Source organism: Vanessa tameamea, chromosome 5 (genome assembly GCF_037043105.1).
Source record: "Vanessa tameamea isolate UH-Manoa-2023 chromosome 5, ilVanTame1 primary haplotype, whole genome shotgun sequence".
Taxonomy (NCBI): domain Eukaryota; kingdom Metazoa; phylum Arthropoda; class Insecta; order Lepidoptera; family Nymphalidae; genus Vanessa; species Vanessa tameamea.
In genome coordinates, this window is record NC_087313.1 from 10,248,862 (window position 1) to 10,260,206 (window position 11,345).

The following is an 11,345-nucleotide window of genomic DNA, read 5'->3' on the forward strand; positions in this document are numbered from 1 at the left end:
TGTATTTAATGAATTTTTAATAGTAGTTTTATACAATAATCTTTAGACTACTCCCCAAACTTCTTCAAAGGCGGAACACAACTTAGCACAAGTTAATGCAGCTGATAGTGGATAATTGCTGATAGAGATGACATCTTCTGAATAATCTACTTCAACTTTACCATGAGCCATAGCACCAATCACTAAAACAATTGGTTCATCCTTTGGTACCAATTCTCGGCAATTCTTTACAAGTTTTGAACTGAATGACATGGTTAATTTAGTAGCACCCACAGGCAAATGTGAAGTAATAGGATTCTTGATTACTTTCAATAACTTCATTGGACCATCAGATGCTCTTATTGAAAACTTATGTAAAAGTTGCACTGAAATTATATAAATATAATTAAAACAGATTGTTTGTAATACAAATTAATAAAAAATCATATTTTTTTTTATTTTGTTTCTTATTTTTAATTTTTCTTCACACATGAGATGTGCCTTATACTAAATAAATAAAGAAATCGCATATCTGCATAATGAGACTAAAGAATCAAAACTTATTAAAGCAATTATTATTTGAAGTAAATTACCTATTAAACCAGCAAATCTTTTAAATGTTCTTGGTATTCTTGTTTGTGGATTGATTTCAATTAAAACATTTTTTTCTGTATGTATGTACACTTGCAACAAGCCCGCTCTATTCAAAGGTGAATCCATTAACATAAGTAATGATTGATGAGCAATGTCAGGCCTACATGAACCTGGATCTCTGTCATTTTTCCTCAAAATATGGGCATGATCATCACAGTTTAAGAGCTCGAAACTATTCCCTGCCTGAAAAACAAAAACATGAAGTTTACTTCAGTATTGATTATATCCTGATTAGTAATAAGTACAAACCTACAAAACACTTTAATAAAAAATTTAGATTACCGTTGATTAGTAAATGATCCATATTTCATATATAAATATTGGAATTTAATAGTTTTAAATAGTTAAAATTGTCTAACTATTTAATAATAACGAAACAAAATGAACGTGTAATCTATTTTGTCTAAAAGTCACAATTAAACTTTGATTAATAAGTGTTATTGCAATTTAATAATATTCTATTACAAGAAAGCAATTACCTTACCTTTACTGTTTCTAACTGAGCGTTTTCTAAAATAACTATTAAACGTTTCTCTTGTTTTTTGATATGCGATGTAACCAAATGCCTTGGAATTGGATCAAATTCAAAATCATCATTATTTGATCCAAGTTTTCTCTTTTTACCCATGATAAAAACCGTTTTACTTTGCAACGTTGAGAATTTCCTATTTGCTTTTAATAAACTCTTTATCTTTGTTATCGTTTAAGGATTTTTCATCTGTTATAATGGTATATGGTTAACCAAACCACGTGTATTTTGATGAAAGAAAATTCAAAAAAACAAATAATATATACTGCTCTGCTTTTTGACAATTACTGTCAATGTCACTTACGCACATTACTTATGACAGATCTAAAAATACCTTTATTTACATAGGAATTGTTAACATTAGCCCTAATGTTAATAACTATTTAAATAAGAAATAATTATTGTAAAAATCCTGACCGCACGAATGGTGGCAAGAATTCTAGAAGAATTCCCCGTTGAATCGCTGTTCCGATCCTCTGAGCAAAATATGAACAGCTCTATATCTAACAATAATGACAATTGACAGTCATTGTCAGTGTCACAAATTAAAGGTTGTACATTTTAACAAAACGCAAAAAAAAATCTGGATTTAATACAAATAATTTAAAATAAAACATGTTTTTGTATAAACGATTTAGTAATGAGATGCAATAAATTAGTAAATATAGCAATAAATTATTTATTGAATATTTGTCTGAGGGTTTAAAAGCTTTTCTTAATCAATAACCATGGCTAACGATAGGGAAGTTTTACGAGAAATATGGGATGGGAAGTTACCAATATGCTTTCAATTACACCAAGAAGAAATAATGGAAATACAACAGCCTGACCCATTTTATGTTATGGTGCCACGATTGAGCTATTTCCCCTTGGTTACTGATAAGGTATTGTTTTTGTTTACTGACGACTTGATATAGGACAAAAAATAGAAAATGTCTGAAAACCGCAACTTATAATATATTATTTGTTACAATCCAATGGTATACTGAGTGTTTTTTGTATATTATAAATTTGTGGTTGGATTTTTAAAATTGCTGACTCATGAAGCTCTTTTACGAAATGTCATTATTTTTGACTATTTAATTTCAGATGAAAAGACATTTTTTACGTTATATATCCCAAGAAAGTGCTGACAATGAGATGTGGCTTGACTATAATGGACAGCCGCTAAAGTGGCACTATCCCATTGGCTTTCTTTATGATCTTTTTTGTGGAAATGACCCTCAGCTGCCCTGGACTTTAACAGTTCATTTTACAAAGTTCCCAGAAAATATTTTACTACGTTGCCCCAATAAGTATGACATTCATAAATTGCTTTAAGTGTTTTGTCTTATATATTTGTGTTAATTCATCACTTTTTTTATTTTAGAGATATTGTTGAAGCACATTACATGTCTACAGTAAAAGAAGCAGATGTACTTAAACACAGAGGACAAGTAATGTCAACAATGCAAAAGAAAGACCATAATCAGTTATGGCTAGGTTTGCAAAATGGTAAAACCATAACAAACTTGTTAGTCAGATTTTTACACTACCTGTGTTGAGTGCTTCCATTAATTGAGCGATTCACCAGGTTCAACATTCCCAAGGAGGATTGTCATCAGGCATTTAGCAGTCTTTCTTAGTAGTTTACACATTGCACATAGCTCAAATAAATTGGATAGGGCAAGTGAGTGATAATGATGGTGGACTAAGTCTTTAACTTATATTATCACCCTCATCATCAGTCTTGTTTTTTTACTGCCTATAGCATATCATAGAGTCATCTCTGTTGTATTTTTTTACTATGCCCTCATATAAAAATATTTTTCTACGATAATATTAATTATCATAGAAAAATGCACAGGAAATAAATGAGAAAATATATAGGAAATAAATTATCAAGTTTTATTCTTATGACACTTTATTTATGATTGAAATTCATTTACAATATGAAATATTTCTTTTACAGATAAGTTTGACCAATTTTGGGCTATAAACAGAAGATTAATGGAATCGCATGGAGACAACGAAGGTTTTAAACATATACCAATTAGAATGTATTCTGATGATGGAATTTGCTGTCAAAGACTAATAAGCCCCAAAAATAATGATGGAAGCCGAAAGATTATCCAACAACTCCTATCAGAATTATATCCGGACAAACCAGAAGGTTAGTTCATTTTAAGGATTATCTGTATTAAGATTATTGATTATTTAAAAAAAAAACATTAAATACATAATTTTTGCAGTTAAACTAAGAACACATGGAATCCTTATCCCATTGGACACACCACTTCAGTGGCTTTCAGAACACATGAGCTACCCTGACAATTTTCTACATATTTGCATGTGCTAAGCTTACTGTTACTGCATTTTAATCATTTGGGAGTGAATAATTTACCAAGCAAATACAAGAATTTTCATATAGAGCTATGTAAATTATGAAATATATTTATAACTGCAATCTTATGAGACAAGCTATTATTAAAATCACTACATTCCTGTACCATGGTTTTTTATTCCAAAATGTACTCAAGAGTTAAACAAATGTTAGTATGATTTTAATCTTAATATTAAATATTTTATTTACAAAAGTTATAAATAAATTTAATTCCTTTAAGGACATTCGTGAGATGATATAAACAGGTACATCTGAGGTTCCTAAAAAATTAAGCTAGACATTCAACTTTTTAGTCAAATTATCAGATACATAATATTAACATTTACTGTAAAATGTTATAGTTCAGTTTTACTCTTATGTTTAAGTATTACATATGGAATTTGCTTTGTAAATCTTTTACAACCATTATTTGCAAAAATGGGTTGTTCTTCAGTTGGTCCATATGTAATCACAGATAGAGCATCTCTGAAATAAAATTAAATATTAACAGATGCTTAAAAGGTTCCTAGTTATATCGTTTTTATTAATCAAATCTTTTTTTTATATTAAATTAACTCACGCCATCATTTCTTCAGTGGGATGATAAATTCCATGAGCACGAAACTCTGCTAATGCACACATTTCTACGTGATGTTGTTCAAGTGGTAAAAAAGGTATGTAATGATCTATCAAATGCTGTGCTATGGTTGAAGATTTTTCAAATCCACCTGAGAATAAGATGTTTCAAGGATAATATTCAAAAAATACTAATCAATTCAAATTCATTTAAAAAAATTGTAATAGTAAAATGATAATAGTAATTTTGTAACATATTATCAATAAGGTGTAGTCATTAAGTGCTAAGCAAGCTGACCTGTGCTATATGCCGCTCTTCTTATAATGGGCTCAAAGTTGTGGAAATCAACATCATTTCGTTTTATACCTTGACTGTATAAGTCTAATAAATTAGTTACTATTTCTTTTCCTCCTATATTTGATATAAAAATGAAAATGGTATTCCTGAAATTTAATAAATTTATTTATGATCGAATTATTTTTAACATTAGCTCTTTGGACTTTGTGTTGTTAGAAATTTTGAAAATTATTCATGAAAAATTGTGAATTATATGTATCATAACAGTTTGTTATTATGCTACTTCACTTTTAATTTACTTGTTATGAATAAAAGTATTAAGAGTTACAAGTTTACCTATAGTCAACCCCATCCACTGCATGGTGATGATCTAGCATTGGTTTTATAGCGTCCAAAATGGATGGACACATTTCGTGTATTTCATCAAATATGATCAATGATGCAGGACAATTCCTTACCAACTCATTAACCTTATTTATTAAATCAATCTGAAATATTCATTAACTTTTTTATATATTTATGATTAACTGTAAAATCAATTTAAAACATTAGCTAACCTGAGTTTTTTGCACATCTGAACAATCAAAATCTTTTTTTCCCATAAATAGTTTTACATATTTACTTTGCATTCCTTTTCTATACAGAGCTTCAGCTATCATTGTGGCTGCATAATTCTTTCCCACACCGGACCAACCATGTAAGCTCAAAACTAAAGCTTTTTTACTTCCTTTACTATTATTATATAAATTCTTATGGGCTTCAAGTATATTTGAAATTTCATTCACCAAAGGTTGCCCGAACATTTTCTGTGAAAACGATTGTCTAAGTTCTGAAGGAATAAATAGATTATTACGATTGTACTGAGTTATTCATATTATGTATTCAAATATTCGAGTACTCACTATCGATATCGAATGGAACGTGATTTACATCACAACATTCTGTGTAACGACATATTGTGTTTGATTTAATTAAATCCCACTTAAACCAGCTACTGCCGAAAACAGCAGCTCCAAATACAATTTCTAACAGCATACTTTTTATATATTATATTTTTTTACTAAAAAACCTTTTTTACGAGAAAAATAAATACTTAAAATTTGAAAGTTCCTGTTGCAAATTTTCTTTGATTTATTTTTGTCACAAAAATATTTTCCTTTGTTTTATTCAATAATTTTAAAACTAGCGAGTGCCGAGAACTTTGATTTTTTTGACATTTACATTTTTTTTTGTTTAAAACTCCCTGAAAAGGACAAGGATACTTGCAAACAGCCACTTAATAAAAATCTCAGAAATTGAAGATAAAATTACAAATAACATTTAGCGATTATTTGTTTAATCGCTAAATAATCAAATTACAGAAATTTAAACATCAATGCTACTTCTAATGTCATATTGAATTTTAAAAATTAAAATTTCTTATAATAATGTTATTATAACTTCCTATTTTCTTTATAAAATCAAAGAATATTAAAAGTATAAAATTACAGTTTGAATATCGGTTATTGAATTCTCCTAGTAAGGATAGTCAATACCTGATTTATATTTCGTTTGATGATGATGATTTTATTATACACTGAGTCCTATATCGTGATAGATCATGTAATGGTTATTTTTTGTGAAAAATATATATGTTTATTTGAATTTTAAAATATAATTATGTTAACTGTGATAATTTATCAGAGATAAGTATAGATAATTATGTACTGACTGAAACTTTCCTCTAAATATTTCTTTTTCAGTTTTCCTATAACATAAAAAAGGGTATAATATAGTCAGCGAAGCAATTTAATTTTAAGCACCTCAAAACCATTGCGAATCTTAGGAATAAGTGAACGTGAGATAAGACGCTCAATGCGACTTTGATTTACGCTACATATAATATGTTAAGTGTTGACATTATCATGTTATTATAACATTTATAACTGTATTAATAATCATTTGGCTAGGAGAATCCTATTACCCAAATTATTACCATTTCTCAAAATTTCTGATAAATCTTTAGACTTACTTCTGAAATTTCTTATTATTAAAGTTTTATATCAAGAAACGTGTATAAATAAATCCTACGATTTTTATCTACACTAACTTTACGTAGACTGGAAGCTTTAGGCTGAGGCCGCACTACGGCTAAACCGCTGCGGTTTTTAATCGCATGAATCTGTGTATTAAGGAAACTAATACAAGCGGCCGCACTTGCGGTTTTTACCCGCGACTGATTTCAAAACCGTGAAATGTTACAAAAAGCTCGCGGGTAACAACCGCGACAAAATTTGTAATCCATAGAATTTAGTTGGCGCGCACGCACTTGCGATAACCGCAGGTGGTTTTTGGTCAGTATTCGGTAGACCACCGTGTGATGATGATGATGAGGTCAAAGTGATGTGTGGACGCAAAATGTGTAAAACCTTATCAAAGCTGTTTACTGAAATCCTATAGTAATTGAAAAATTTCTTAGGATGTTCTCTTAAACTTTGATATTTCTTATGGAGCATAATTTCTCAAATCTACGGGTTGTGAGTGGATGAATCCAATATTTATGAAATTTACGCTGACATCTTCTCCTTCTATTTCTTAATATCAGAGCAACAAAACATACTACGATCTTGAAATCCATCTTTAAACTATGAGAATCGCGGGCGGTTTCGCGGTTTTTAATCGTAGTGCGTGCGTCTCAAGCGGTTTCGCGGTTAACCGCTAGCTGGAAAAAACCGTTATGCGGCCTTAGCCTTATATGTATTATCTATGTACTGTACTCTGTACCAGCGTGTAGAACTATCGATAGTTGACCTCGAAAACTATTCAGGATATCGATAGTATCGTTTTGATCAGTACTATCGATAGTATCGATAGTTCTCCGTGAGCAACACTATTGGTAGCAGCGATACTATTGACACTATCGATAGTATTGACACGTGATAATACTATTGATACTATCGCTAACACCTTAATTATCGATAGTCTATCGATAGTGGACTATCGATATGCAACACTACTCTGTACTCCTTAAGTCAACTACAATGCTACCAATATTACCTACATTAGTAAGTTCAAAATCGTCGAAATAGTGTGAGATAATAGATTATAACTTAATAACAGGAGATTGACTCAAAAAAAATATAAAAATCGCGACAACTTCGCCATTATTCGAATGTGCATAATCGAAGTCATAGATAGATAAATAACTTTTTTTCTAATGGTTTCTGTATGTCACATATCTGTAGTAATATTTAACCTCCTTGTTTTTATATCATTTTATAACTTATGTCATATGTCACTCTTAAGAACTATGTACTTTTATTATGTAGAATAAAACCGTCTATACGAGGTGTTATCTTATTACAATATCTTTCTATATTATTTAGAACGACTAAAATATTTGATTCTTGATACTCGTAGTAGTTCAGGTAATCAAAGTATTTGAAATATCTAGGATACTTCTGTTTCAAACTTTAATTTTCTAAATTCTAAGATGATTCTAGATTATCAACAGATATGACGTCTACTAAGTGTAAAGTTGAATCAGGTATTCAGTTATTGGCCCGATTAACAAAAAAAACAGGAATTCAAAGGTTTTACCCCACTATTTTTGGAAATGGACCAAATCTTGGAGAATTTATTGAAATTTACAGTGAAGAAAGTACTGCTTGTCTTCTCGCTGAATTTATATGTGAATCATTAATTTCAAATGAATTAGGAGGACCAGAATCTAGTGTTATAGTTTTTAATACTGATGGAAAATTGACTTTAGATTATCTTATAAATATAGCTAAGAGTAAAATTTTAAAACTATCCAATGACAACACCCACAAATCATCAACAAATAATATCAATGTTTTGCTTAATTCAATATTAAAAAAAATGTTTATTGTAGATATATATGAATCTACACAATTTTATATAACTATACAGAATTTAGATTTTTTTTTGATAAAGAACCCAAATATATCTTTGATAATATTTGACACATTAACAGCATTTTATTGGGATGAACAAGATTTACAAAAAGTTACTAAAATGGATTTGTATATAAAAAAGTTACTTCGTATGATACAAAAAGTTGTTAAAGATTTCAAAGTTACAGTTATCTATAGCAGACCAGAATATTTCAGCACTAATAAGGAACCTATTGAGAACCTGGAACCCTGTTGTGAAAAACCAGTAATTGAACAAATCAACTATAGAATACAGATAGTTTACAATGACAATGGTCAGAATCATATTAATGTGAGGACATATGATAAGCAGTTTCAAAAAGCTTTTAATATAATTAATGATGAGATAATATGGATGTGAGATAAATACACTATAAGAAATCAATTGTTTTATTTGGCAGTTAGAGGAATCAACTATTTTATAAAGGGTAGAAATATTAGATAAAAACAACTATTTGAGATATAACCATACAATCTACAATTTCTACATTATTGTGCAATTTATTATAAATCTAAATAGAAGAAGAGAATAAAGTGTTATCTATTTTAAACAACTTGTATGATGAATAAACTGGAAGTATTTAATAAATTTCATAACATTAGTTCTAATGATGGATTACAATTTTTGGTGAAACCATTATATTTAATAAAATATGATAATTCCACTGCACCAAGCAATAACTTAATTTATGTACTGATTTTGTATTGAATACTTTAAACAAAAATGCTATTTTATAAATTTGAATTAGATTACATATTATTTTTTCAAAGGCTTAAATATACCCAATTTACAGAAATAATATAATATTTATACTGCTATGCCCCAATTGTAAAATACTAATCGAATTAAAAATACTGATAAAAGTCGCTACCTAATTATTGTGCATTTAGTTAAAACCTAGTAACCAAATCTTTGCAAACCTGTAAGGTTTCCAATTTTATTGACTCAGCAGTATGACAGAATACAAGTTATGTTTGTAATCTCTATAAACTTTTATTTTAACTACCAATTTCATCAAAGTTAACATAATATAGTGCATATCTACTTTCAATAATGAAAGATTGCATTGGTTTAACATATTTGTTCAACTTTTATTATTAACTTTATCTATTTTCACTTAAGTTTTATAATTAACCTATAAATACCATCATAGAGATCATAAGAGATTAAGATTTTCAGTTAATATTTTCCTCTAAATACAATTAATATCACATCATTAAATAAATTAAATACATAAATGCTGCAAGGCCATGGCTAAAATAATTAAGGTTTTCCCATTTATTTATAGTATTGTAAAATGAATATCCTGATTCTTGAACAGAAAAGGAGGCTTCAAACATAACTCCAAGGTAGGCTAGATGTATGATGGTTAAAACAGAAAATAATGTGTTTACAAAGACAGCTAAGAGACTGTTCTTTTTATATTTGTGTTCACATTGTTTAACACATGGGTTGGCTAAACAACAAACTTCTAAAGCCAATGCAACTTTATAACGAAAGTTATACTCTACATATGAGAATGTCCCAATGCTGAGTAATACTGCAGAAAATTGAAAATTAAAGCCATGTAGCAAAGATGATACCGCATAAGTTGTAAGTATTGATATAAATTGACCATATGGTTGACAAGTTTTAAAAACATAATTCTTTAACCATTGATGCATTGGAATATTCCAAAATATAACAACTTGAACAAGTGACCTAGGTAGCTCAATAAAGAATGGTTTTGTTACTTGTAAATCTGAATGACAATCATTAGTTAATCCAAATCCAGCACTTATCATTGAAACAATTGACATACTTGAAACAAAATAATGAGACATTCTAAATGCTTGAGCATCACGATAAGCTGTCAACCATTTACTCACATTATCATCTATGTACCAAGGCACTATACAATTAGATAAAACTAAACAAAACATTGAAATAAAAAGATTGAATATAATTATCTGCACCCATCTCTTAGTCAAAAATTTTACATGAAGATATTGATCATAAGTGTGAAAAGATATCCATGGACCCAAAATACAATTAGCAGGACAAAGTATATACCCACCAAATTCAAGTGGATTCAACATTTGTTTAAACAAATTTCTGTCTAATTCAATAGCTACAGAAATTACTTTCATTGCTACTATCATTTGAACACCTCTGATTTGCTGCCAAGTTTTTGGATTTATTAAGTATATCTCACACAATAATAAAAATAATATTACACAAAAAGATACGAAAAATCCCCTACATTTTTTTGTAAAAATGGACAAATAAATAATTAGCACATAAGTTCCGATGGTGAGGCCGTAAATCCAAATAAGAGCCCAGCCAATGTTGTAATAAAGAAGAAAACTTCCAAATACGAGAGACAAACTGTGTCTCACATTGTGAGGCATAGAAATGTACTGTATGATAAAGCGCAAACATACATTCGCTAAGATTAAATCTTTGGCGAATCGGAGTCCATCATATAGCGTCGGTTCACCGCACAACGAAATATAAGTCCAAGTATTTTCAAAGTATTCATCTTCTTCATCCATATTAATGCACGCCGGCAATTGTGCTACTTGTGATTGGAAGTAAATGTTTTACATCTCGTGCAATATATTATTGAAAAATCCATCAATTCCACTTTGCTGATTATGTTTCACTTATCAAAACTCTGTAGTATATTTAAAATATATATATATTTTTATTGTTTAATTAATAGAAGCAATTAACAATAAGAAATAAGAATTGTCAGAATGTTGGAATATGGAAATATCAAAATCTAGAAGTGTCAATCAACTTGACAAACCAAAGATGTTTTCAGTTAATAATATGTTTTTTTTTCAATTTATTTAAAATTAATAAAAAAATTATATAAATTACTCAAGCCTTTAAGTATAGTGTTAATACTTTTAATTATATTTTTCACAAAATATGAATATTTAGTTGATAGTTATCACAGCCATTCACTAAAAATATATTAATTGCCACTAGGCGGCATGCATATATTGATCGAAAATATAGTTACA

General features: G+C 28.9%; 5 protein-coding genes across 5 annotated transcripts; 2 read left to right on the forward strand and 3 right to left on the reverse strand.

Annotated features, from left to right (window-relative positions):
• Positions 1-1,419, reverse strand: LOC113392355 (ribosomal RNA small subunit methyltransferase NEP1). Its single transcript, XM_026628740.2, has 3 exons — positions 1,118-1,419; positions 573-816; positions 1-365 (listed from the first exon to the last, which is right to left on the reverse strand). The coding sequence occupies exons 1-3, from the start codon at positions 1,259-1,261 to the stop codon at positions 43-45; spliced, it is 711 nt and encodes a 236-aa protein (XP_026484525.1). The 5' UTR covers positions 1,262-1,419; the 3' UTR covers positions 1-42.
• Positions 1,420-1,705: 286 nt separating this feature from the next.
• Positions 1,706-3,650, forward strand: LOC113392354 (autophagy protein 5). Its single transcript, XM_026628739.2, has 5 exons — positions 1,706-2,046; positions 2,252-2,457; positions 2,532-2,656; positions 3,114-3,314; positions 3,394-3,650. The coding sequence occupies exons 1-5, from the start codon at positions 1,891-1,893 to the stop codon at positions 3,498-3,500; spliced, it is 795 nt and encodes a 264-aa protein (XP_026484524.1). The 5' UTR covers positions 1,706-1,890; the 3' UTR covers positions 3,501-3,650.
• Positions 3,651-3,714: 64 nt separating this feature from the next.
• On the reverse strand, positions 3,715-5,603 carry LOC113392353 (torsin-1A). Its single transcript, XM_026628738.2, has 6 exons — positions 5,301-5,603; positions 4,956-5,227; positions 4,735-4,886; positions 4,399-4,544; positions 4,105-4,252; positions 3,715-4,010 (listed from the first exon to the last, which is right to left on the reverse strand). Exons 1-6 carry the CDS (start codon positions 5,431-5,433, stop codon positions 3,881-3,883), a joined length of 981 nt encoding a protein of 326 aa, XP_026484523.2. The 5' UTR covers positions 5,434-5,603; the 3' UTR covers positions 3,715-3,880.
• Positions 5,604-7,756: 2,153 nt separating this feature from the next.
• LOC113392757 (DNA repair protein XRCC2-like) lies at positions 7,757-9,046 on the forward strand. The gene is made up of 2 exons (XM_064220968.1): positions 7,757-7,805; positions 7,881-9,046. Exon 2 carries the CDS (start codon positions 7,894-7,896, stop codon positions 8,692-8,694), a length of 801 nt encoding a protein of 266 aa, XP_064077038.1. The 5' UTR covers positions 7,757-7,805; positions 7,881-7,893; the 3' UTR covers positions 8,695-9,046.
• Positions 9,047-9,098: 52 nt separating this feature from the next.
• On the reverse strand, positions 9,099-11,084 carry LOC113392755 (protein-serine O-palmitoleoyltransferase porcupine). The gene has a single exon (XM_026629316.2). It carries the CDS (start codon positions 10,866-10,868, stop codon positions 9,543-9,545), a length of 1,326 nt encoding a protein of 441 aa, XP_026485101.2. The 5' UTR covers positions 10,869-11,084; the 3' UTR covers positions 9,099-9,542.
• Positions 11,085-11,345: the final 261 nt, after the last annotated feature.

Coding starts and splice junctions, on each gene's coding strand:
- LOC113392353 (XM_026628738.2), bottom strand. CDS start 5,433: ATGCTGTTAGAAATTGTATTTGGAGCTGCTGTTTTCGGCAGTAGCTGG. Junction 5,228..5,300: donor CGTTCCATTCGATATCGATA/GTGAGTACTCGA, acceptor TTATTCCTTCAG/AACTTAGACAATCGTTTTCA. Junction 4,887..4,955: donor CAGATGTGCAAAAAACTCAG/GTTAGCTAATGT, acceptor TGAATATTTCAG/ATTGATTTAATAAATAAGGT.
- LOC113392354 (XM_026628739.2), top strand. CDS start 1,891: ATGGCTAACGATAGGGAAGTTTTACGAGAAATATGGGATGGGAAGTTA. Junction 2,458..2,531: donor TTACTACGTTGCCCCAATAA/GTATGACATTCA, acceptor TTTTTATTTTAG/AGATATTGTTGAAGCACATT. Junction 3,315..3,393: donor ATATCCGGACAAACCAGAAG/GTTAGTTCATTT, acceptor TAATTTTTGCAG/TTAAACTAAGAACACATGGA.
- LOC113392757 (XM_064220968.1), top strand. CDS start 7,894: ATGACGTCTACTAAGTGTAAAGTTGAATCAGGTATTCAGTTATTGGCC.
- LOC113392355 (XM_026628740.2), bottom strand. CDS start 1,261: ATGGGTAAAAAGAGAAAACTTGGATCAAATAATGATGATTTTGAATTT. Junction 817..1,117: donor CTCAGTTAGAAACAGTAAAG/GTAAGGTAATTG, acceptor TTTGTTTTTCAG/GCAGGGAATAGTTTCGAGCT. Junction 366..572: donor AAGATTTGCTGGTTTAATAG/GTAATTTACTTC, acceptor ATATAATTTCAG/TGCAACTTTTACATAAGTTT.
- LOC113392755 (XM_026629316.2), bottom strand. CDS start 10,868: ATGGATGAAGAAGATGAATACTTTGAAAATACTTGGACTTATATTTCG.